This window comes from Macaca thibetana, chromosome 5 (genome assembly GCF_024542745.1).
Source record: "Macaca thibetana thibetana isolate TM-01 chromosome 5, ASM2454274v1, whole genome shotgun sequence".
Lineage (NCBI taxonomy): Eukaryota > Metazoa > Chordata > Mammalia > Primates > Cercopithecidae > Macaca > Macaca thibetana.
In genome coordinates, this window is record NC_065582.1 from 121,515,768 (window position 1) to 121,543,562 (window position 27,795).

General features: G+C 34.0%; 1 protein-coding gene across 1 annotated transcript; it reads left to right on the top strand.

The window, feature by feature from the left end:
- The first annotated feature begins 517 nt into the window (after nucleotides 1-517).
- LOC126955129 (UDP-glucuronosyltransferase 2B19) lies at nucleotides 518-14,890 on the top strand. The gene is made up of 6 exons (XM_050791403.1): nucleotides 518-1,290; nucleotides 2,590-2,738; nucleotides 7,234-7,365; nucleotides 10,075-10,162; nucleotides 11,333-11,552; nucleotides 14,137-14,890. Exons 1-6 carry the CDS (start codon nucleotides 570-572, stop codon nucleotides 14,411-14,413), a joined length of 1,587 nt encoding a protein of 528 aa, XP_050647360.1. The 5' UTR covers nucleotides 518-569; the 3' UTR covers nucleotides 14,414-14,890.
- The last annotated feature ends 12,905 nt before the right edge of the window (nucleotides 14,891-27,795 follow it).

Sequence of the window (27,795 nt, forward strand, 5' to 3'; positions counted from 1 at the left end):
ATTGCAGAAAGTAGGGGTAGGGAGTAAAAGGATAAGGAGTATAGGCTTTAGTTTTAGGAGATAAGAGTTTTCTAAAACTGACTGTTAAGGGAGATGCACAATTCTGCGAATATACTATGAAACATTAAATTTTACACATTAGTTGATAATTTGTATGGTATCTGAATTATATTTCAACAAATTTACAGAAGTTTTTGAACCATGTTTAGCTATTTTATCTTTAGTTCTGTGTCAAAGACACTGCAGGAATATGAGCCTTTCACTGTTACTCTTATGGACACTATTCTAAAATATATTACATGAATCAGGTGATGTGTCTCTCCAAGATCACTGATATTAGCTGAATTATAGCACTTAAAAATATGAAAAGGAAAATAAACTCACTTGTATAAACAGGTCTTCTACCTTTTATTTGTCTCCTTGTTATCCACATGCTCAGACTGTTAATGTATTTACTTTGAAGTGTAAAAGTTACATTTTAACTTCTTGACTGATTTATACTTGGATGTCACCATGAGAAATGACAGAAAAGAGCGGCAACTGGAAAACAAGCATTGCATTGCATCAGGATGTCTATGAAATGGACTTCAGCTCTTCTGCTGATACAGCTGAGCTGTTACTTGAGCTCTGGGAGTTGTGGAAAGGTGCTGGTGTGGCCCACAGAATTCAGCCATTGGATGAATATAAAGACAATTCTGGATGAGCTTGTCCAGAGAGGTCATGAGGTGACTGTACTGGCATATTCAACTTCCATTCTTCCTGATCCCAACAACCCATCTCCTCTTAAATTTGAAATTTGTCCTACATCTTTAACCGAAACTGAGTTTCAGGATAGCGTCACGCAACTGGTTAAGAGATGGTCAGACATTCGAAAAGACACATTTTGGCCACATTTTTTACACGTACAAGAAATGATGTGGACATATGGTGACATGATTAGAAAGTTCTGTGAAGATGTGGTTTCTAATAAGAAACTTATGAAGAAACTACAGGAGTCAAGATTTGATGTTGTTCTTGCGGATGCTATTTCCCCCTGTGGTGAGCTACTGGCTGAGCTACTTAAAATACCCTTTGTGTACAGCCTCCGCTTCTCTCCTGGCTACGCACTTGAAAAGCATGGTGGAGGGTTTCTGTTCCCTCCTTCCTATGTACCTGTTACTATGTCAGAATTAAGAGATCAAATGACTTTCATGGAGAGAGTACAAAATATGATCTATATGGTTTATTTTGACTTTTGGTTCCAAGTATGGGATGTAAAGAACTGGGATCAGTTTTACAGTAAAGTTCTAGGTAAGTAATTTTTTCAATTGGTGGCGTGGAGATCTAACTTTCTTGTACCTTTGAAGCTGAGCTTGTATAAAGCCATAAAGTCAGGGTAGTGGGGGTTTTTGTAAGTAAATGTATCAAATGAAAGACAAGATTATCAAACTCACAAACACTACAGAAAAGGTAAATCATAGGATCAGTTAAAACCCTGTCACCATCAACCATACAGAACACTCCAGGAAGTCATAAATCTGTAAATCAGTGCACCTTAGATTTCTTTAAGCAATCACACTTCTGTTTTATTATAATTTTTTATCTAAAAATGTCAGACTCATCAAGAAACATCTTGCTGAATGCCTACTGGTAGATCGAGTAGTTACACATTTTCCTAGAACTACCTATTTAACATTGCAAAATTGTTTTTTTCTTGTATACTTCGGTCTCCTTATTTAGTAATTGCAACATGTACCCGTGTTACCAGGAAGTTTCCTCCACAGTTGAGAGAAAAATATTTCAATTTCAGAATCAAAAACCAATACATATAATTTGAAGTTTCCAATATTTCTATTCTCCTTCACTTTAGGATGGAAACCATTCATTTTAAGGCCAATCACCTTGTCGAAGTGTGAACATTAAGATATAACTGTATAGCATTTTTGAAACTATGCATGTTTATTTAAAATATGAGCCAAATTAAGGTTGAACACAAATTTCTGTTTTAATAATTTCTCAAAATTTTCTAGCTGTAATTTGTAAATATAATTACTTACAAACTAATATTAAGATCGTAACATGAATCAAAAACAGTAGTAGGTACACGGATTTTAGCTATAATTTCAAAATAATCAACAGTTCACTGGAAGATCCAAAGATAAAAGGACTAGATTAATGAATGATGGAACTTAGACTATTTCTTAGAAAATTATTCTTATGATACAGTAGAATTCATTGATAATGGAGCCCCAAAAGTGGCATATATATATATATATATATATATATATATATATATATTTCTGCTACTATGAAGCTTTAAAAAATAAAGAAATGGAGATTAATTCTCCATGGCTTGTTTATGGTTGTGAATATACTGATGTGGCATAATGGATGTAGTTTGCCCTCATGATTCTCTCACCACTTTGTTTCTTGTAAATATACATGGGCAAAATATATAATACATAAAAATTAAATTATGCCTATGTATGTATATATATTACAAAGCACAAACACTTCACCTACATTTTTGCCTACATTATTATAACTTCTTTCAGAAAATTACCTAATTATCTTCTGTCATCTACCTTTTCTTTTCTTTTTTCCTATCAGGAAGACCCACTACATTATTTGAGATAATGGCAAAAGCTGAAATATGGCTTATTCGAAACTACTGGGATTTTCAATTTCCTCATCCACTCTTACCAAATGTTGAGTTCGTTGGAGGACTCCACTGCAAACCTGCCAAACCCCTACCTAAGGTAAACTATTACTATTTGTTTGTCTGCTTTGAATTTTCAGTGCGAGTGGTTCTATATTCCTTCGGAGTGTTTGACTTACACTGGAAGAAACATGGGTAGTGGGAAGGTAAAGCACATACCAATTAAAAACTCACATACATGTTGATACCATCAAAGTTTGTGAATTTCATCATTATTACATATAAAGAGGCATATTAAGGAGACTTTGAAAATAGGGTTGTTAAATTTAAGCTTTGATTATGCAACACATAAGAAGATACTGGCCATTCATTCAAAGAATATTTATAAAAGAGATTAGCACACACCACAGGCAAGTGTATTGTACACAGTTTCTGTCCCAACACAAATGACGTTCTACTTTGAAAGACAGAATATACGCAAGCAATAAAAACTGCGTAAAAACTATTATCTCCAGGGAAAACCCAATGCTAAGGAAGCATCCAGTGTAGATAATAGAGAGTATTCTGGAGTCGCCGGTATTAATAATTTAGATGAGAGCTGAACAATATGCAGGAATAGGTGAAATAATGAGGAAGAGGAAAAAAACACAAAAAGAAAAGCAGGTAAAGTGTTCAGGACAGTTCTCTAGACTCAAAGTTTAGTTTGCAAGGGAGATACTGAGTAAGAATCAGATGATGCTGACAGGCAAGATAAGAGTCAGATACTCCTTAGGAGTTGAAATATTTATTAAGCACATTTAGGAACTACTAAAAAGAGTTAAGAAAAGAAAATACGTGATAAAACTGTATCTAAAGAAAGATTCCGAGATGTTCAATAGATTGAATTGCAGAAGGACCAGACTGGAAAGTTCCGAGCATTCAGAAAATTGTATATGAATTCAAGTAGCAGATGATGGAAAAGTAGACTAGAAAGTGGATGGAAATAATTATGCCTACTTTTGCAGTAATACTAATAACTTCATATTGTGTTGTGTGGAAAAAAGTTAATACAAATAAACCACTTCAAATGTCTCTGGCATATAGTTAGTGATTCAGAAATGTTATTAATTTTGCAATTATGGCTATTTTTGTTTTTATGAATACTACTAATTACTTAACATGTGTAAGTCACTTGATATATCATTCATCATTTAATAGAAACTAATTATTCAGTGCTTCAAGATTGCATTCTCTAACAAAGTCCTACCTGTCTTCTATATGACAGTTACCTTGTGGACTTGATTAAAAGAAGACATGTCAGTTCCGACAGTAAGATGAACGAGCTGAAATTGTAAAATTCTACCATAAATGATAAGGATCTTCACCAGTATTCTAACTTACAAGAAAATAATTCCTTAACAATATAAAAGTGTTATTGTGATAATATTTGAAGCAAGACCCAGTGTTCACTTGATTTTACTCAAGCATTTAAATAATTGAAAGATTCTGCATTGAGATTCCAGAGGTTTACATCTTAGCATAAACATACCCTATTAAAGCAGGTGTTTTCTGCCTTAAAACAAGCAACTCAGAAAGCTTCCTGGGGTAACTTGTGTCTCAACATCATAGCTGCCTGATAGAGAAGCACAGAAGAAATGAACAATGCATGTATAACAAATACCGAATAATTTCTACCACTTGTATCTGAATAGTGCCCTTAGTTTACAATAACAAAAGAATTCTGTCATCATGTAACGTTATATTCTTTATGAAGAAATGTAAGAACCTCATATATTTTAAATTGATATCACAGTTCTAAGAAATAGGTAGAAAGTAAGCATTCTTTATTACATTATTATGTAATCTCTTAAGAGATCATTTTTGTCTACCTTCTTATTAGCAGCAACATGGTAACTAATATTTTATTCCATGGTTAAAATTTAATATCTCGGTTGAACAGAAATTGTACGGACTTTATAAGGTAATTTTCTAAAAAGACAAAAGCTGAGGTGAGACTATTGGAAATTCTGTGCCACCCTATCCTACTCTTGAAAGATTTCCCCACTCACATTATGGGAAACCGATAGTGCCAGTAGGAGAGGGAAGAAAGTAGGAGGTGTAGAAGGATAAGAAAAAGGATGACTAGTAGTACAATAGTGATAATTACTAGTACTAGCTGTTGTTAATTACTTATACTAGCTGTTGTTATTAACTTGAAGAAAGCTTTGAATGAAAATCAATGGTTGTGAAACCCATTTTCTAATTGTTTATTATGTAAAACAATTGTAAACCCAAGTTGCTTTCTATTCAATTAAATATTAGATTCTCAGATAATTTATGTATATTTTAATAGAAAAGGACAATTGGCAAATGTATCAAGTGTTAAAAATGCATATAGCCGTTGGTTTTATAAGATATTTGCATGAAATCATACAGAGAAAAAATCAAGATATACATATTTAATATTTATGGAAAATATTCACAAAATAAACATTGGAAGTAATGAAATATCTTAAATAAAGGAATAATTAAAAAGATTCTAGATGCATACTGTAGCATTATAATAATTTTATCAATAAAAAATTCAATTACAGTCAGCTATAATACAAGTAAAGCAAGGTAGAAAATAATAAATATTACAAGATGACACATTTTTTTGTTGAGAAAAAGTATAGACAATAATAACAAAATTGTCTAAATAAATGTCACCATTTTACATTGAGCTATGAAAATAGAACAAAAGCCATGATGAAAACATACATATTTACCTTGATAACATTTCTAGACAGAAATGGTATTAAAAAACTTATTTTCCTTTTTGAACTTTTAATACTTTTATAAAATTCCTTACGGCCAGGCGCGGTGGCTCAAGCCTGTAATCCCAGCACTTTGGGAGGCCAAGACGGGCGGATCACGAGGTCAGGAGATCGAGACCATCCTGGCTAACACGGTGAAACCCCGTCTCTACTAAAAAATACAAAAAACTAGCCGGGCGAGGTGGCGGGCGCCTGTAGTCCCAGCTACTCGGGAGGCTGAGGCAGGAGAAAGGCGGGAACCCGAGAGGCGGAGCTTGCAGTGAGCTGAGATCCGGCCACAGCACTCCAGCCTGGGTGACAGAGCGAGACTCTGTCTCAAAAAAAAAAAAAAAAAAAAAAAAAAAAAAAAAAAATTCCTTATATAAATTGTGTTTTTTCTTAAGTTGTCACAGAATGGGAAACAATTAGTCCACATCAATAATGAATCTGTAAACAGTGATTATATTACTTTAACCCTGGGTGGATGAAGTAAGCTCTGAGCATCAAGCCACTGAGACAAAACACTGAACATAAGTTACATCAAATGTGGCTACAGGTCACTGCAATCACACACAATACCTGGATATCCCATGTATTATCTGGAACAGTACTACAGTGACTCTGACATCATTAACACTAATGTCTTAACATTGAAAGTCATATTTTAAAAAATACTCACCCATATGTGGTCTGCAAATAAGCATTTGGACTTTTTTTTTCTTTGTTTTGCAAAGAACACTTAAGAGAAAGTTTTACTCCGATGATTACATCTGAAATTATTTAACTTTAAAAATTGGTATAGATTAGGGAACACAAGTCAGAATGATTCTCAATAAATTCCAGCCAAGTACGTTTTCACCAAGATTTGTATGTGGTGTGAGTGAGCTACTCAAGAAGGTGACCAAATCTCCTCTGCAGAAAGGCCTGGCAGTCTCTTCCATTCTGGTGCAAGTGCTGCTGCCTCTGAGACACAGCAAAGAGATGATGAGAGTTCCTCACATGCAGTTAAAGATAGCACATCAATTTAACAGTGTGATTTCAGGGCAATAGGTGTTCCACCTAAACAATCAGCTGAAAACTATGATCATTCAACTATCTAACTATATACTGTACAATTCTGTATTATAAATGAGACTCTTAGAATTAATTCATAGAAATTCCAAACCACAATAGCAGACTCCAGCATGTCAGTGATTCTTAACCACCACTTTTTACAGTTACTTTTTTTTTCTTTTTTTGAAAAAAGACTGGAAAACTCTGACAAACTTTAAGTGATGTGTAAAGGATTATAGTAAGATAAATGTAGATTTACATAATCCCAGCTGTGAGTAACTTTTCCTCAGTGCTCAGAGTCAGGGAAGTCAATCACTAATGACTTCCAATTAAAATAATTCTGTAGAAAACCTGTGTAAAATAAACATATGTGATTTAGCAGAACAACAATATAGCATTAAAGCCAAGTGATGCCACCTTAAAGAGCCTATATTAGTACTTATATTATAAATGAAGAGTTTGGGTATCCCCTCAAATACTGTGTAATAGCTCTATTTCATTTCTCTCTTTCACACACACACACATATACACACACACACAAACATGCACACACACATATTTAGACAGATACCCTTAACAGAGGCATCCTATCTAATATTACACAACTTGCAAAAAAAACCTGAGTAATTGAGTCAGTCAAAAAACGTCCTTTACTCCAGTAATTCCTGATAATAGTTGATTTTCTCTTTTTAGTTTGTATACCAATTGTTTCACAGTGCTTGCTGTGCTGATAATCTATTGTAATGGAACACATTCCTTTTTTCACAGGAAATGGAAGAGTTCGTCCAGAGCTCTGGAGACAATGGTGTTGTGGTGTTTTCTCTGGGGTCCATGGTCAGTAACATGTCAGAAGAAAGGGCCAACGTAATTGCATCAGCCCTTGCCAAGATCCCACAAAAGGTTAGATAAAATGTCTTAATGTTGTGAAAAACTGCTGAAAGAGACTGTTAAAGTTTGTAAAGAATCCAACTGCAGAAACTTCCTGCCTATAAATTCAGCTGTTGGGAAATCACTAATTGTCTCAGATATTAACTCAAAATCAAAAATATATATGGAAGATGCTAAAATAATATAGAGGGTGTTTTTCATTGGTAATTAATTTGGCATTAATATTGTGATCAGGAATAAACATAATTAAGAGTTGCAGCTAAAGTTTTGGTATTATCATGATATTGGGGTCATTTAAGAGCTATCACCAAATTCTGCCCCTGTGATTTGATCCTTTTGTTTAAGATTCCCTGAGGGTGTCATACACCCTACAGACGATTGAAAACATAACATTATAGTAACTTCACTAGAACATTAACAACAGCAGATATTTAAAAATCTGACATGCAGCATGCAGTTTAGTGTTGCCGTGTTACCCAGCCTCATGTACTTCTTGTATGTTTTGGAGTAGGCCTATTTGCGTGATATTCAGGGTACTATTCAGAGAAAGGATGGCCTAGGCTGTCAGACAACTAATATAAGGACCCACATAGCCAGGCAAATTTGGAGAAACAGAAAAAGCAGCCTGCGTTGCTGGACCGGGCCCAGCCAATGTCTGAAGCAGGAAGATGAAAGAGAAAGGGTGGAGATGGATCCTGCTCTGAGGGTGGACCCTGTGTAGTATGATATGTGGCCCCACGAGGACACTGCACTGGGAGATTAACAACTCCTCCCAATGGAGGCAGCAGAAGGAAATACAGGAAACACTCAAGCAGAAGGAAGTCAGGCAGGGGAACAGGTTCAGATGCCCCCTCCATAGAACATAGTAGGAACATGTTTTCTTTTATATAGAATAAAATGTGTATTTGTCAATTACTTTTTAGTTCCCTGTCTCACATAGCCTTCTTGTAATGACCTATGCTAATATTTTGCCAAAAACTCAGTTACTTTAACACTGATGTGACAAATACAACTTAAACACTGTAAATTATTTTTTAATTTATAAGGATTCCTTGGGGGTTCCAAAATTAGTAAAATAAACATAAAAATGTCTTGGCTATAGGAGAACATATTAATCACTGTTGTCAAAATTTTGTAGCACACTGTCTAAGTGTTAGCAATCAGTTGACCAAAATTCAGCAAAATACAATTTTGAATTTATTTAAGAGTTGTATTTTTATTCGTAGTACCAATAGGTTCCTCATTTCTATGTTGAAAAATAAGCAAAATTAGCAATACTGAGAATACTCTGAATTTGTGTCAAAAGCTATCACTTGAAATTTTTCTTGGAAGTAGTGCTTGATCATTTGTAATTTCAAAGAAGTTATACATGCTACCTTTGCAGCATAATTGACTTCTTCCAGGTAGCTTATTTTATATACATGATTTTTATCAATTCAAGACATCAAACTCTATGAAAATAACATACAGAAAAGTATATATAAGTGAACTACTTCCCATATTACTAAAAAAAATGAATAAATTATGTTAAATTTGGTAGATGAAAACTCATAAAATACGTTAACACAAAGCAAGCATATAAGTCATTAATAAGTTGTTACTGCTTTTTCACACTAGAATGCTGAGTACCTAAAAAATTTTAATGTATATAATTATTAAAATTTTTTATCTTTTTTAAAATTAAATTTTATTTGTTAACTTTTAATTTCAGGGTAAATGGGAAGGTTTGTTACATAGGTAAACTTATGTCTTGGGGGTTTGTTGTACAGACTGTTTCATCATGCAAGTAGTAAGTCTAGTACCTTTTAGTTATTTTTCCTGATCCTTTCTCTCCTCCCAACCCCCACCCTCCAATAAGTCCCAGCGTATGTTGTTCCTCTCTATATGTTCATATGTACTCATCTTTTAGCTTCCACTTGTAAGTGAGGGTATGCGGTATTTGGATTTCTGTTCCTGTGTTTGTTTGCTAAGGATAATGGACTGCAGCTCACTTATGTTCCTGCAAAAAACATGATCTTGTTCCTTTTTATGGCTATATAATATTTCACTGTGTACATATACCACATTTTCTTTATCCAATCCATCATTGATGGACATTTAGATTGATTTCATGTCTTTGTGAGGATGAATAGTGCTGTAATGAATATACATGTGCATGTTCTAATTTATACTCCTTTGGATACATACCCAGTAATGGGATTGCTGGGTTGAATAGTATTTCTGCCTCTAGGATTTTGAGGAATCGCCACCCTGTCTTCCACAATGGTTGAACTTAGACACCCTCCTACAGAGCATAAACATTTGTTTTTCTATACAACATCGCCAGCATCTGTTATTTTTTGAGTTTTTAATAATGGCCATTCTGACTGATGTGAGATGGCATCTCTTTGTGGTTTTGACCAGTGATGTTAAGCTTTTTTTGTATAGAGGTTTGCCACATACAAGTTTTCTTTTGAAAATTGTAACAACTTGTTAAATACTTGAACTTTTCATTGATAATCTTATTTGTCTAAGCTACTATTTTGAAAAAACATGATTTCCTTATATACCTAACTAATTATAAAAATATGGAAATGTAATTTGAGTATTCCATTTACATCAGTCTGAGTAGTTCTTGTTACTTAACATCCCTTGTTCTCATTGTTAATCTCTTTATAGTTCTAGCATTCTATAACTTTTGAGCTTCTCTCATGGAATAAAATATTTTGTTCACTGTAACAGGTTCTGTGGAGATTTGATGGGAATAAACCAGATACCTTAGGACTCAATACTCAGCTGTACAAGTGGCTACCCCAGAATGATCTTCTTGGTAAGTCTCTGGAGAACAAATATTGAATATATTAGTGACAGATTATTAGAGTGTTAATAGTCTTCATGAAACAAGACTATTGAGCATTTGTTATGGAAAAACTTAAAAATAAAATGAAACTTCTGTATATTTATTTTCCAGTCCTAGGGTGAAAAGAATAAACAATAATTGTTGGCATTTTATGGTAGGCGCCCACATTCTTTATGATCAGAGTATCTTTATTTTGGGTGTTATTTCCTCTCAGAGAATTTTTCTGCACTTTCTGGATTGTCTTCCTTTCTCATATTTCTATGACCTTACTTTGCTGTTCTGTAGGGTTATTTCAAATGTCACCAAGAATAACAGCTCTTCTGCTATCACCAGGGACACTGCATTTTCTGTAGGATTAAATCCCTAATCTTAATCAAAAAGTGTTGGCACATTTCATAATGAAGTATGATCTGTCCTTCCTCAATTCTAGCACCACCACCACCTCACTGCCTGCTGCCTTGCACACTCCACATATCACACTCCATGACTGTACTTAAGAGAACACATTCTGGCTGGACAAGGTGGCTCACGTCTGTAATCCTAGCACTTTGGCAGGCTGACGTGGGCGGATTGACTGAGCTCAGGAGTTCGAGACCATCCTAGGCAACATGGTGAAACTCTGTCTCAGTCTCTATTAAAATATCAAAAATTAACCTGGCATGGTGGTTTCCCTGTAGTCCCTGCTACTCAGAAGGCTGAGTAGGAGAATTGCCTGAATCTGGGAGAGGTTGCAGTGAGCCGAGATTGCACCCCTGCACTCCAGCCTGGGTGACAGAGAGAGACTCTGTCTCCATTTAAAAAAAACAAACAAACAAACAAAAAATGAGAACACATTCTTACATGCCCATCCCTTTTCTGTGCTTTTGTCTTTTTTGCACATTATATTTCCTTGTCCAAATTTCACTTTTTGTTAGTTCAACTGGTAAAATTGTATTAATTTTTTCAGTCTGAAGTTAAACACACCACATAGCTTTCCCTTACGTCTCCAGCAGAATTAGGTGCTCCTTCCTGTGAAGTCTGAATTAATTTCATTTCAGTTCAGTGTATTATCAAGGAAACACTATCACATTCAGATTCTTCCATTGTGCTTGTATCGTTTTATTCCTATGAATAATTTTGCTAAAATTCCTTCAATCCTAGGTCATCCAAAAACCAGAGCTTTTATAACTCACGGTGGAGCCAATGGCATCTACGAGGCAATCTACCATGGAATCCCTATGGTGGGCGTTCCATTGTTTGCCGATCAACCTGATAACATTGCTCACATGAAGGCCAAAGGAGCAGCTGTTAGACTGGACTTCGACACAATGTCGAGTACAGACTTACTCAATGCACTGAAGACAGTAATAAATGATCCTTTGTGAGTATAACTGTTTTTTTTACTCAGTGGTATTTTTAGATCGGTTCTCTTGTCAATAGTGAGTATGACTTTTATCCTTTATATAAGAGACTGATTTTGAAAGAATTTAAATGATTTAAACAATCTGCAATCTGCTTTTATTGTTGAGTAGTTATTTAAATATTTTATTTGAACCACATACATTTAAAGAATAACCAATTATTGAAATAATTTTCTACACAAAACTAATTTTAAAGTGATATAGATACAAGACGTATTAAAATAAATGTGACATAATAATCCACATAGAAAGGAAGGATAAACTTGAAGTCTTATAATATTTTAATTCAATATCTAAAATGTCTCAAAGTATATCTGTTTTCTCACTGAAAAATTTATTTTTATTATCATTATTGTAAGAGACTTGATAATTAAATTTAATTTCCACAGCAGAAAACCGAACTACTTAAAGTATAAAATCCAAATGTGTTTAGTATGCTTGCAGTCATGAAGCCATCACCATTATATCATTTTAGAACATTTTTATCAACATAAAAGAAACCATAATGGTATAGAAGTCACTTCCCATGACCCCTTAGCCCTAGGCTAACACCAATTTTCTTTCCTTCTCTATAGATTATTCTCTCTACATATTTCATATAAATTGAATCATACAACTTATTATTTTGTGTAAATGACTTCTTTCACCAAGTACAATTTTTGTTGTTTTTATGGTTTTTAGCTTTATTTACATTGTGTGTATTAACATTTCATTTCTTTTTACAGCAATATATTTTATAATATGGGTATTTCATATTTGATTTGTCTCTATCATGATCTGAGAGATAGGTAAATTGGTATCTTCGCTTCAAAATAATGTTTAAGATGATCTTACCTTTTTGAGCTGTTTCACTTAGTGTGTGTACATTTATTTTAAGTGTTTTATACTTAAATATGTATTTTAGAAGACATATGATGTATTTTAAGATTCTAAGTGTAAATAATTTCAAAATAAGCACACAAAATACAGGAAATCCTAGGGGTTCTATCACAGAGTGACCGGGGAAAGCCTCTCTTATTGGTAACATTTAGAGGGTTGCCTCAAAAAGAGATGGAAGCATGCCTTGGGTTGTTGCAAGAAAGGGTGCTCCAAGCGTGGGTAGAGGGACACAATGTGTAAGGTGCTAAGATGGGAGCTTAAAGAAAAATATAAGGCCAAAGTCCCTGGAAGACCTAGTGTGCATGGGAAAGTGTTTGGAGAAGAGCTTGCCAGTGTCTGATAATGGAGGATCCTGAGGACCAAACAACAGAGTTGGATTTTATTCTTGGTATGATGAAAAGTCAAGCAAAAGTCTTAATCAAGACAGTGTTATAATCTGACTTTAATTTCAAAAAGAAAATCATTCTGGTTACTGGATGGGTGACAGTAGGACACAAAAGATTAGAATAGAAGCAGAGCTCATGGCTATGAGGCATTTCACCCATATAACACAATTCATCTTTAGAAACTTAAGGACAATAATTCTCAAATTGCATTTTAAGTATATATCTTTCACCACTTAAAATGGCTCATGATGCTGAGCATTATTTTGAATGCCTGTTTGAGACCTAGAAGAGCGTAATTGGATATTTCATAACATAAAGGATAAATGCTTAAGCTATGGGTACCCTTTTCTTCATGATGTGATTATTTCACATAACAGCCTGCATCAAAACATCTCATGTACCTCATAAATATATACACCTACTATGTACTCAAAAAAACTAAAAATTAAAAAAAATAAAATTGTTCATATGTTCTCTGCTTCAAATAAGTAACTTTTTTCACCTGGACTTCCATTTTTACTTTAAAAATATTTGTCAATTCTGAATACAATTTAAAAGCCAAACTTTCTTTTTTTTTTTTTTTTTTTTTGAGACAGAGTCTCGCTCTGTCGCCCATGGAGTGCAGTGGCCAGATCTCAACTGCAAGCTCCGCCTCCCAGGTTTACGCCATTCTCCTGCCTCAGCCTCCCGAGTAGCTGGGACTACAGGGATGACTCAAATTAAAATACACAAATTCTATGTCAATTCTATTACATTTACATTGAATCATATGACATTTTAAAAATCTTTCATGGACTTGATATGCTCAAGCAAATTAACTTACTTTATTTTTTATATTTATTTGTTTATTTATTTTTTGAGAGGGGGGTCTCGCTCACTCACAGCTGATTTGTTTAAGTACTTTGTAGACTGCGGATATTATTCTTTTGTGGTATGTGTAGTTTGTGAAGATTTTCTCTAACTCTTTTTTGAGAGTGCAGTGGTGCAATCTTGGCTCACTGCAACCTACCTCTCCTCGGTTCAAGCGATTCTCCTGCCTCAGCCTCCCAAGTAGCTGGGACTAGAGGTGTGCGCCACCTCACCTGGGTAAATTTTATTTTTGTTTTTCTTTTTTTACTAGAGATGGGGTTTCACCATGTTAGCCAGGATGGTCTTGATCTCCTGACCTTGTGATCCGCGTGCCTCGACCTCCCAAAGTACTGGGATTACAGGTGTGAACCACTGCCCCTGGCCAAATTAACTTACTTTCAATGTTGATATTTTTATGTTTATCATTTAGATATAAAGAGAATGCTATGAAATTATCAAGCATTCATCATGATCAACCAGTGAAGCCCCTGGATCGAGCAGTCTTCTGGATTGAATTTGTCATGCGCCATAAAGGAGCCAAACACCTTCGGGTTGCAGCCCATGACCTCACCTGGTTCCAGTACCACTCTTTGGATGTGATTGGGTTCCTGCTGGCCTGTGTGGCAACTGTGATATTCATCATCACAAAATGTCTGTTTTGTGTCTGGAAGTTTGTTAGAACAAGAAAGAAGGGAAAAAGAGATTAAATACATCTGAGGCTGGAAGCTGGGAAACCTGATAAATGAGATTTCTTCAGTTCATACAATGAGAATAGGTTGTGATACAAGATTCCTTTCTTCTTGTGCCAAAACATCTTTCAAAACTTACCTTGTCAAATCAATTTTTTTTTCAGATATTTAGTACCTGTTTAACTGTTAGAAATATTTCACTTCAAGGAAGAAAACATTAGGGGAAACAAAAATGTTATAAAGCCATATGAGCTTATATTGAAATTTATTGAGCTTGTATTGAAATTTATTGTTCTCATTCACAGTTTATATGAAAAAAATTATTAAGCTTAACTACATGTCAACATTGTACGTGGAAACAAGAACATTAAGAAGTGCACTGAGGGTATCAATACTATTTTGCATATACTCGGCATACTTTGGATTCATTTCATGCAGGATTGTGTTGTTTTAACTGTCTGTGAGGAAACTATTAAATAATTAGATTGTATAAAATGTCTCTCTCTTCCTCCTGATATTTTGAGATGAGTAGTGCTGCTTAGCTTTTATTGTGCATCCAGCTTCATTGTCACTTTTTTTGCTAAAAGCTTTGATAAAAAATGCTAACCATTTTAGAGTTTCGGTCATTTCCCAGTGGAAAATATGTGGAATTAGAAATACAGCAACTCATACCTAGTTTCTACTACAAAATGAACTAATTTTACAATGTGTTTGGTTTTTGAGCCAATTCTATTTTTCTGGTCATTTAAAAATATTCATCTTTTTAAATTCTTTTTTGTTTTAGTTATTTCAAAAGTTTTTGGGTGAAAGTTTGTCTTTGGTTACATGGATAAGTTCTTTAGTGGTGATTTTTCAGATTTTGGTGCACCCATTACTCAAGCAATGTATGCTGTACCCAATGTGTAGTGTTTTATCCCTCACCCCCCTCCTACCCTTCCTTCTGAGTTCCGAGAGCCCATTATATCATTCTTATGCCTTTGTGTCCTAACAGCTTCAGTCCCACTTATAAGTGAGAGCATACATTGTTTGTTCTTATATTCCCAAATTACTTCACTTAGAATAATGGTCTCCAACTACATCCAGGTTTATTTTGTCTCTTTTGATGGCTGAATAGTATTCCATTATACATATGGAATGTATGGATAAAGTAATGGATGGATAAAGTAAATGTGATATATATACATATATTATATATATACACACATATATATAATATATACATAGTGTGTGTGTATATATATATGTATATACAAACACACACACACGTATATTTATCTCACATTTTCTTTATCCATCTATTGGTTGATGGGAAAATAGGCTGGTTCAACAGTTTTACAATTGTGAATTGTGCTGCTATAAATGTGTGTATATGGGTTTTTCTCATATAATGAATCATTTTCCTCTGGATACATGTCCAGCAGTGGAATTGCGGGATCAAATGGCAGTTCTACTTTTAGTTATTTAAGGGATATCCCTATTGTTTGCCATAGTGGTTGTACTAATTTGCTTTCCCACCAGTTGTGTAAATGTGTTCCCTTATTAGCACCATGCCAACATTTACTATTTTTGGATTTTTTTTTTCTGGTCTGCAACTTTTTATTAAAAATATATATTTATGATCATAAATACATACATATTATAAATACATAATATTTAATGACTCCTAGTGATTCACAGTATGCATGAGTCAAAATTTACATAGCCAATCATCTACTGCTGGGCGTTTAAGATATTTCTTAAGTTTTTATTACCACAAATAACATTTCAATTACTTATTTTCAAGTACTTATTTAACATTTGTCTGATTATTTCGTCGGCATTTATTCTGAGAGGTGGAAATTCTGTGTCATAAATCCTTTACTCTGAGTTGGCTACAGATAATTTGCTCTTTATTATGACTTACTTTTTCTCCTAATCTTTTTTTTAATACAAGGAATGCTAATTGATGTCTTCTTTTCAATATTTTATCTTCTGTGGCTAATTATTCCTTCTATGATCGATTATGCCCTAAAGAAAAAAGCATGAGTCAGAAAGCTTTGCAGAGCTCTGAAGAGTCAGAGTGTTGAGATATTTTTTTTTCAATTTTTTTTTTTTATTATTATACTTTAAGTTCTAGGGTACATGTGCATTACGTGCAAGTTTGTTACATATGTATACTTGTGCCATGTTGGTGTGCTGCACCCATCAACTCGTCATTTATATCAGGTATAACTCCCAATGCAATCCCTCCCCACTCCCCTCTCCCCATAATAGGCCCCAGTGTGTGACGTTCCCCTTCCCATTCCAAGTGATCTCATTGTTCAGTTCCCATCTATGAGTGAGAACATGCGGTGTTTGGTTTTCTGTTCTTGCGATAGTTTGCTGAGAATGATGGTTTCCAGCTGCATCCATGTCCCTACAAAGGACACAAACTCATCATTTTTGATGGCTGCATAGTATTCCATGGTGTATATGTGCCACATTTTCTTAATCCAGTCTGTCATTGATGAACATTTGGGTTGATTCCAAGTCTTTGCTATTGTGAATAGTGCCGCAATAAACATACGTGTTCATATGTCTTTATAACAGCATGATTTATAATTCTTTGGGTATATACCCAGTAATGGGATGGCTGGGTCATATGGTACATCTAGTTCTAGATCCTTGAGGAATCGTCATACTGTTTTCCATAATGGTTGAACTAGTTTACGATCCCACCAACAGTGTAAAAGTGTTCCTATTTCTCCACGTCCTGTCCAGCACCTGTTGTTTCCTGACTTTTTAATGATTGCCATTCTAACTGGTGTGAGATGGTATCTCGTTGTGGTTTTGATTTGCATTTCTCGGATGGCCAGTGTACCAATAAAGAGCCCACATTACTAAGACAATCCTAAGTCAAAAGAACAAAGCTGGAGGCATCACGCTACCTGACTTCAAACTATACTACAAGGCTACCAAACAAAACAGCATGGTACTGGTACCAAAACAGAGATATAGATCAATGGAACACAACAGAGCCCTCAGAAATAATACCACACATCTACAGCTCTCTGATCTTTGACAAACCTGACAAAAACAAGAAATGGGGAAAGGATTCCATATTTAATAAATGGTGCTGGGAAAATTGGCTAGCCATAAGTAGAAAGCTGAAACTGGATCCTTTCCTTACACCTTATACGAAAATTAATTCAAGATGGATTAGAGACTTAAATGTTTGACCTAATACCATAAAAACAATAGAAGAAAACCTAGGTAATACCATTCAGGATATAGGCATGGGCAAGGACTTCATGTCTAAAACAACAAAAGCAACAAAAGCCAAAACTGACAAATGGGATCTAATTAAACTAAAGAGCTTCCTGCACAGCAAAAGAAACTACCATCAGAGTGAACAAGCAACCTACAGAATGGGAGAAAACATTTGCAATCTACTGATCTGACAGAGGGCTAATATCCAGAACCTACAAAGAACTCAAACATATTTACAAGAAAAAAACAAACAACCCCATCAAAAAGTGGGCAAAGGATATGAACAGACATTTCTCAAAAGAAGACATGCATACAGCCAACAGACACATGAAAAGATGATTCAGTTTATTCTTAGATATTTTATTTTATTTGTAGCTGTTGCAAATGCTATTGCTTCCTTTTTTCACACATTGTTCACTGTTGGCATGTAGAAATGCCACTGATATTTGTATGTTGATTTTGTTTCCTGGAACTACTTAATGTGCTTATCAGTTTAAATCATTTCTTGATGGGGTTGTTAGGTTTTTTTCTAGATATAAGATCATATTTTTTGGAAATAAGAATAATTGACTTTATTTCTCTGTAATTTGAATGCCCTTTACTTCTTTCAGTCATCTAATTGTTCTGGCTAGGACTACTACTATGATATTAACTGAAAGTTGTGAAAGTGCATATCCTACTCTTCTTACAAGTCTTAAAAGAAAGGCTTTCAATTTGTACTCATTCAATATGATGCTACCTGTACGTTTGCAGTTTATGGATTTTATCATGCTGAGCTATGTTCCTTCTATACTCAGTTGTCTTGAGAGTTTTTAATCATGAAGGGACGTTAATGTTCTCTAATTTTATTTTCATCATCAAACAAAGTAATCATATGGATTTTGTCTTGGTACTGTTGATATGATATATCACATTTATTGATTTGCATATGTTGAAACGGTCTCGCATCCTTGAGATGAATCACACGTACTAATGATGAATGATCTTTTTGATATGTTGTTGAATTCAGATTGCTACCATTTTGTTAAGATGTTTGTGTTTATGTTCATCACAGATATTGGCCTGTAGTTTTTGTAGTTGTTGTATCTTTGGTTTCGGTATTCTAAACATAGTTGGAATACTATGTTTTGGAATAATTTAAGTAGAATTGGCATTAATTATTCAAATGTTTGGTAGAACTCAGAAGTGAAAGTCTTCAGGTCCTGGGCTTTACTTTGATGGGAGAATTTTTATTATTGCTTTACCTGATTATTTAATAATGAGTTGTTCAGGTTTTGTATTTCTTCACAGTTCCATGGGTTGTATATATCTAGGTATGTGTTTACTTCTAGGTTTTCCAATTTATTTGCATATAGTTGCTCCTAGTGGTCTGTATTTGAATTTCTGTGGCACCAGTTGTAATGTCTACTTTTTGTCTCTGATTTTATTCATTTGGACCTTTCCTTCTCTTTGTTAAGTGTGGCTAAAGTTTTATAGATATTGTTTATCTTCAAATAAACAACTTTTTGTTTATCTTTTCTATTATTTTATTAGAACACAATTTTTATTTATTATGTTGTTATCTTTACTATTTTTTCCTCTACTAACTTTTGATTTGGTTTTCTCTTGCTTTTCTAGTTTGCATTTCCTATTTTGTTTTGTTTTAAATTTCAACTTTTATCTTAGATATAAGGGTACATGTTTAGGTTTGTTACAAGGGTATATTGTGCAATGCTAATGTTTGTGGTTTGCATTCTGTCACCCTGGTAGTCAACACAGCACGCCAAAGGTAGTATTTTAGCCCATACCTCCCTTCCTCTGTCTCCACTCTAGAAGGCCACAGTGTCTATTGTTCCCATGTTTAAGTGCACATATGCTCAGTGTTTAGATCCCATTGATAAGTGATCGCACCGGGTATTTTGTTTTTTGTTCCTGCCTTAATTGACTTAGGATAATGGATTCCAGCTGCATCAATGTTGCTATAAAATACATGATTTTGTTCTCTTTATGGCTGCATAGCATTCCATGGTATAGATGTACCATATTTTATTTACCCAATCCACCATTCTTGGTAGATGATTTCTTGTCTTTGGTATTGTGAAAAGCACAATGATGAACATATTATGAACATATTAGCACATGCATCCTTTTATGGAATGATTTATTTTCCTTTGGTTATATACCCAGTAATGGGATTGCTGGATGAAATGGTAGATCTGTTTTAAGTTTTCTGAGAAACTTTCAAACTCTTACACATGTTGGCTTAACTAATTTACATTCCAACCAAGAGTTTCTAAGCTTTCCTTTCCTCAGAGTCTAGAGAGCTTCGGTTGTTTAACTTTTTAATAATAGTCATTGTGACTGGTGTGACATAATATATCATTGTGATTTTGATTCACATTTCTCTGATGACTACTGATGATGCACATTTTTTTATATGCGGGCTGATTGTATGTCTTCTTTTGCGAAGTGTCTGTTCATGCCCTTTGTCTTTTTTTTTTTTTTTAAAGTGTGGTTGTTTGTTTTTGCTTGTTGAATTGTTCAAATTTTTTGTATAATCTGGATATGAGACCCTTATCAAATGAATAGTTTGTAAATATTTTCTCTCGTTCTGTAGGTTTTCTTTGTACTCTCTGGATAGTTTGTTGTTGTTGTTGTTGTTGTTGTTTTTCTGAAGTTCTTTATTTAATTATGTCCCATATGTCAATTTTTGTTTTTGTTGCAATTGCTTTTAAGTACTTAGCTAAAAATGATTTGCCAATGCTGATGTCAATAAATAATATCCTAGGTTTTCTTCAAACACTTTTATAGTTTGAGGTCTTCCATTTAAATCTTTGATCCACATTACATCAATGTTTGTATAGGGTAAATTGTGACAATCCAGTTTCATTCTTCTGCATATGGCTAGTCATTCATCCCAGCAACGTTTATTGAATAGGGAGTATTTTCCCTATTTCTTGTTTTTGTCCATGTTGTGAAAAATCAAATGGTTGTGTGTGGCTTTATTAATGACTTTGTTTTCTCCTCCATTCATCTATGTGTCTCTTTTCAAACTACTACCATGCTTTTTAATTACTGTAGTCTTACAGTATAGTTTGAAGTTGGGTAGTATGGTGCTTCCAGCTTAGCTCTTTACTTTGGCTATTCTCACTTTATTTTGATTCCATGTGAATTTTAGAGTAGATTTTTTCTAACTGTGTGATGATTTTGGTAGTTTGACATGAGTATCATTGAATGTGTAAGTTACTTTGGGTAATTTGGCCATTTTAATGATACAATACTGATTCTTCCAACTCATGAGCTATCATCTAACTCATGATAATATATGGAATAATTTTATATTTTATTTCATATAATTCTAATATTTAAAATCATTATGTTAATATTTCTAGTCTCTGTTACTTTTACTGATTTTCATACATGAAGTCTTGCTTCTTGGTAAACAGGAGCTGCCTATTAACCTTGGAATTTGATCTGTGGGAAGCTTTTGAGGCTAGGGTCAGTTTCTTCAAAAATGCTTTTCTAGCTTGAATTTTAACTGGAACTTCACATGAGTGCTGACTATATTAATTCTCAGAGAGGATATTTTTCTTCCACACAGGGACACGTCAACACAGGAAATTTGTCTTGCTTTACACGTCCATGTAATGGAATTTATTTGTAAGAATGAGGGTAGATTTGGGGAGCTGAACTTACGTGAAGGCATATGTGTAGTGTGGGACACTACGGCAAGCCATTAAGCTTTCTTACTTTCCCACCCTAAAACATGCTATGCATCTTCAGAAGGAACCATTCAAGTTTACTAAATGGTGTATTTCAGAATTCTTGTTTTTACTTTGTTTTGGTAATGTGCTGATTTTTATTTTCTTGCTTAATCAAAATTTTTGCATTCAAAAATTTTCTCACATTCCAGCCTGGAAGACAGAGAAAAACCCTGTGTCTATATATGTGTGTGTGTGTGTGTGTGTGTGTATATATATATATATATATATATATATATATATATAAATTATAGATAAGCCTGGGTCAGTTTATATATTGCAGATATCTTCCTATAGTTTATGACTTGAAAGGGAACAATTTTATATTTCACACAGCCTAATGAAAGATATTCCTATACTTTTAAATTTATGTAATTAAATTCTACTGCTTAACGTGAGCTAGACCTTAGTTTTCTCAGATAAAATTATTTAGAGGTATTTCTATGGTAACACAGAGATTTGGATATAAAACTCTGAGCTATATCATGTAGCATTGCTTTTCATTAAAAGTATTTCATAATATATTATGAACCTTGTTATAGTACATGCATAAGTTTATTAGTTTGTTTTCTCTTATCTTTTCTGGGTTGTCTTGTAGAAAAGGACTTCCATTCTCTAAGAATGTAATGTTACCTCTATTGTCTTAGAGTGCTTTTATGACCCTGCTATATTTTGTTGTTTCTGATTTTTTTTTAATCTAGCAAAATTAATAGGAATTAAGAACAGCTGGACTTGGCGGTGAACATCCGTGGTCATAGCTACTGGGAGTTTGAGGTAGGAGGATTGCTTGAAGCCAGGAAGTGGAGACTGCGGTGAGCTGTGTTGGTGCTACTGCACTCCAGCTTGAGTAACAGAACAAGATTCTGTCTCCAAAAAATAAAACAAAAACAATAACCGAAAAAACAGTAGATTTCTTTTTTTACTTCACTGATAACATTTATTCTACATATTTTAAAATTATTTGACTATTCTGCTAAACAATGGTTTTGCTTTCTAATTTTTTTATATATATAGCTTTCATCTAAATCCATCAATTGAGGTAGGCTTCCACTCCAACTGTTATTTTTGAGAATCATAAAGAAATGTGAAATAACAAACCAAAGATTATACTGGGTATGAAAAATATTAGCTAATTTAACTTCCTAACCAGTGATGTGTAGCTATAGCAGTACTAGCAAACTAATGCAAGAACTGATAATAATAAAAATTTTTTTTCTTACAGTTCTTATGGTTTGACGTCGAAGATCAGGGTTTGCCAGGTCTGTTTTTTCTTGAAGCTTTTATGGCCAGCATCTTATGTTCTCATATAGCTTTTTTTCTGCATATGGGTGTTCCTGGTGTCACTTCCTCTTCTTGAAAGGACACTAGTCATAATGGATTCGACACCCACCCTTGAACTATTTTAAGCTTAATTATCTCTAAAGGCCCTATCTTCAAATACAGTCTGGCTTCATATACAAATTTTAGGGGAACACAATTCAATTCGTAACACTGATTTTTAAAATAGATTATTTAAAATTAATGTTTAAAATTTTAAAGGGTGCATAAAGATTGTTGGTTCATAAGTCAACTGAAAGAAAATATTTGTAATAGATATCACAGTAAAAAGGCTTAAATTACCTCAAATGCCATAACAGTTACAAGTCAAGAAGATAAATGGCCAAATAGAAAAAGAAATTATTTGTACCCTGCCCCAGAAAATGTCTGAAGGCAAACACTAAATGATTAAACAATTTTAGGGTGCTTCAAGCTAGAGACATAAGGACAATGAATTAAATGCAACTTTTTTTGGTAATAGCAGAATTAGAACAATGCAAGATTGACCCATGAAGTTTAATTTTTGCACATTTAAAAATATTTTATATATCTTTTAAAATATGCATGTATTTTCCGCTTTTAGAAAGTATATCAACATTGATAATATATGAGTGTAAAGTATTGCTTCCAGTATTAGAAACACGTTTCTTCCAAAGGAAACCAGAAGCCTGACTGATTTTAACATTCTCTTCAAAAATTTTATGGGTCTGCTAGTTATATGTTATTTCCTCAATATTCTATTATTTTGCTTTTTGAAATGTATAAAAACACATGGGTAGAATTTCTACTTATGTTCAACATTAGTGTAGAGATACAATCATATATTTCTTTTTTATTTTTCCCCAAGTTCTATATATAATTTTCCATCAGGTGGCTATATCATGATGTTCTGTCAATTGACAATTGACTGCAGTTTTTAGGTGGAATGCAGTGAGTATCTGATATGTGTCTCCTGTTCCATAAGAGCAATTGTATTTACAGGATATAAGCCATTTATTTTCAGCCAATAAGTATAGGTATAGGTATAAGTGTTGGTGTAGGTGTAGGTATAGGTATAGGTATAGGTATGGGTATGGATATAGGTATAGGAATAGGTATAGGTATAAGTAATCTCATCTCAGAGAGATTATACTAGTTTATAATTTCATGAGTAGGGTGTTATATTTCCCATTATTCTGCAAACTATTCAATTCTTTTAATGACTTTTATTAACAGTTGTATTGAGATGTAATTTACATGCTTTATTTATTTATTATTTTTGTTATACTTTAAGTTCTAGGGTACATGTGCACAACGTGCAGGTTTGTTACATATGTATACATGTGCCACGTTTGTGTGCTGCATCCATTAACTCATTTACATTAGGTATATCTCCTAATGCTATGCCTTCCCCCAACCCCTACCAAATGACAGGCCCCAGTGTGTGATGTTCCCCACCCTGTGTCCAGGTGTTCTCATTGTTCAGTTCCCACCTATGTGTGTGAATATGCATTGTTTGGTTTTCTGTCCTTGCGATAGTTAGCTCAGAATGATGGTTGCCAGCTTCATCCATGTCCCTACAAAGGACATGAACTCATCATTTTTTATGACTGCATAGTATTCCATAGAGTATACATGCCACATTTTCTTAATCCAGTCTATCATTGATGGACATTTGGGTTGGTTCCAAGTCTTTACTATTGTGAATAGTGCCTCAATAAACATACGTGTTCATGTGTCTTTATAGCAGCATGATTTATAATCCTTTGGGTATATATCCCACAGTGGTATGGCTGGGTCAAATGGTATTTCTAGTTCTAGATCCATGAGGAATCGCCACACTGTCTTCCACAATGGTTGAACTAGTTTACAGTCCCACCAACAGTGTAAAAGTGTTCCTATTCCTCCACATCCTCTCCAGCACCTGTTGTTTCCTGACTTTTTAGTGATTGCCATTCTAAATGGTGTGAGATGGTATCTCATTGTGGTTTTGATTTGTATTTCCCTGATGGCCCATGATAATGAGCATTTTTTCATGTGTCTTTTGGTTGCATAAATGTCTTCTTTTGAGAAGTGTCTGTTCATATTCTTTGCCCACTTTTTGATGGGGTTGTTTTTTTCTTGTAAATTTGTTTAAGGTCTTTGTAGATTCTGGTATTAGCCCTTTTTCAGATGAGTAGATTGCAAATAATTTCTCCCATTCTGTAGGTTGCCTGTTCACTCTGATTGTAGTTTTTTTTTTTTTTTTTTTTTTTTTTTTTTTTTTTTTTTTTGTGCAGAAGCTCTTTAGTTTAATTAGATTCCATTTGTCAATTTTGGCTTTTGTTGCCATTGCTTTTGATGTTTTAGACACGAAGTTCTTACCCATGCCTATGTCCTGAATAGTATTGCCTAGGTTTTCTTTTAGGGTTTTTATGGTTTCGAGTCTACCATTTAAGTCTTTAATCCATCTTGCATTAATTTTTGTATAAAGTGTAAGGAAGGGATCCAGTTTCAGCTTTCTACATATGGCTAGTCAGTCTTTCCAGCACCATTTATTAAATAGGGAATCCTTTCCCCATTGCTTGTTTTTGTCATGTTTTTCAAAGATCACATGGCTGTAGATGTGTGGTATCATTTCTGAGGGCTCTTTTCTGTTTCATTGGTCTATATCTCTGTTTGGTACCAGTACCATGATGTTTTGGTTACTGTAGCCTTGTAGTATAGTTTGAAGTCAGGTAGCGTGATGCCTCTATCTTTGTTCTTTTGACATAGGATTGTCTTGGTGATGCGGGCTCTGTTTTGGTTCCATATGAACTTAAAGTAGTTTTTTTCTAATTCGGTGAAGAAAGTCATTGGTAGCTTCATGGGAATGCCATTGAATCTATAAATTACCTTGGGCAGTATGACCATTTTCATGATATTGATTCTTCCTATCCATGAGCATGGAATGTTCTTCCATTTGCTTGTGTCCTCTTTTATTTCACTGAACAGTGGTTTGTAGTTGTAGTTGCGGTTTGTAGCCACATAGCATTATGAACAGGAACTTTTACCAAATTTCTTGAGAGATAAAGATGTCTTCATGAAAACTCTTGAGTGAATTCCTTATAACTTGGAGAGTAAGAAGTCATTAATGAAGAAAGACAATGAAATGAGGCAGGGCTCTTAGGTTTTAATCTTGAGAATTTATTATATAGTTGTGACATCTACTCTCAGGAAACAATTGGTTGGAAAAAAAAAAAAGAAAGCTCTTTTGAGTTGACAATGGTGAGTTTAGTTTTTGATCTATTTACTTTAAAGAAACAAAAGGATTTTCGGTAATTTCTAGAAATCATTTAGGTAGTACAAAGGTAAATCCAAGCAGAAAGCAATAGAAATAGATTTACATTCATTAGTATAAAGTAGATACTATAAACTGAGAGACTCGAATGTTCTATTTGTTCTTTATAAATATAGTGTCAGGTTGTATGGCATGAAAAAGAAATTGTATGCTACAATATGAAGTCTTTGGAGAAGAAATGTGGAATGTAAGAAATGTTACACACAAAAAAAAGTTGAGAAGCAAAATAGAGTACAGGTACATGTGGTAGGAACAATATATTTAACTATCAATAGGGAGTGAGGAAACAGGCTATTATGTATTTGGTTCATACGCAAACAAGCATAATCTTTTCAGAAAGTTGCAGATTCCCTTAAGAGTACTAAATTTCTGTTTATGGCAAAAGACATGTTTAAGTTTAAAGTTTTATTTTAGGACTCTAAAAATGTTATATCACGATTTTCTTGCCAGCAAGTTATGACTTCAGGCAAACTCTAGTGAATGTTTATCATAGGAGATAATGTACCAATATCTAAATAAAGACACAGAAATATACGTGACGTGTCCATAGGCCACTGGATAATAACCCATGCCACACTATTATATTTTCCCTCCCAATCCCGCTTTTTACACAAACACACACAAATATACATATGCTCACAATTTCACAAGGAAAAATCAGACATGTTTTACAACAGCAGACATTATGCCATTACATATTCAATCAATTTAAATATTGATATAGGCATTGGGAAATATGAATACCAATTGTGGATTATATTGCTGATGAAATAATTATGCCAATCACTGGGTACACAGAATACAAAAGCAACAAGAGACTGTCAAATGAAAAATCCATATCTGTATGGTAGGTGTGTGTTTGCATGTTTATGTGTATGTTTGTGTGTATGTGTGTCTGTGTTATTTTAATGAATCAATATGCGTTCAGAAAATAAATCAAAATGGCAAAGTACCAATTCCTGGGACTTCAGAAATATTCTCCTGACATTAACGAAGTCAAAAATAGCAGTCTATTTTCACTTAAGATACTACCCTCCCCTAATAATTTGGCTTTTCAGAAACTGATACATCAGTGATTCCAGTGTGATCCGGGAAAATATTTGCATATGGAATGCAGGACACATCTCCAGAAAGTAGCATTCACATAGATTATGATGTGAAAGGCCTTAATCTCAGATTTTGCAGTGTCAAATTTGCAAAACTATAAGTAATGGCCTAGGGAATTTTATTGGCAGAGAACTTTATATTTTACTTTTGCTTTAAGGCTCAAATTAAGGGCGCATAGCTAACATCACTTATGGCAGCTTATACTTCAGGAAGATAGAGATGCACTGTCTCATAAGCAACATTGTGATTATAATCGGAGATGCATTTTGTTATCTTGTTCTAAAATATGTTACTATTAGATGACATTTTAAAAAAATTTTGCTTAGACCTATCAATCAAGGAAGGCATAATCTTGAGAAAATGATCTTGAATGCTTAACAGGAACCGGTAAATTTTTTAATAATTTATTAGATATAACTGGCATGCTAATAATTTTAAAAGCCTAGCTCAGGATCCTTTATTGGGCTTCCTTCCAAAAACTGTTCCGAGTTTGTAAACAATCCTGCTGGTTGGTTAAATTAAGCCTTGGGGGTAACAATTTCAGTTACCATGAGAACAGTTGTCCCTTATTTAGTGTTCATTTCTGAAATGGTTTTGGTTCCATGCTTGGACTTGTAATCATTGATTATATATTTATGCTATACTTTTCAGAGACATGTTTCCTCTTAAGGAGACTAGATCTGACCGGGCTCAGTGGCTAATGCCTGTAA

Bases quoted from the DNA above. Each gene is read 5' to 3' on its own strand.
- LOC126955129 (XM_050791403.1), top strand. From the start codon at position 570: ATGTCTATGAAATGGACTTCAGCTCTTCTGCTGATACAGCTGAGCTGT. The intron at 7,366-10,074 runs GTTAGATAAAAT...TCACTGTAACAG, and splicing joins TTGCCAAGATCCCACAAAAG to GTTCTGTGGAGATTTGATGG. The intron at 10,163-11,332 runs GTAAGTCTCTGG...CTTCAATCCTAG, and splicing joins ACCCCAGAATGATCTTCTTG to GTCATCCAAAAACCAGAGCT.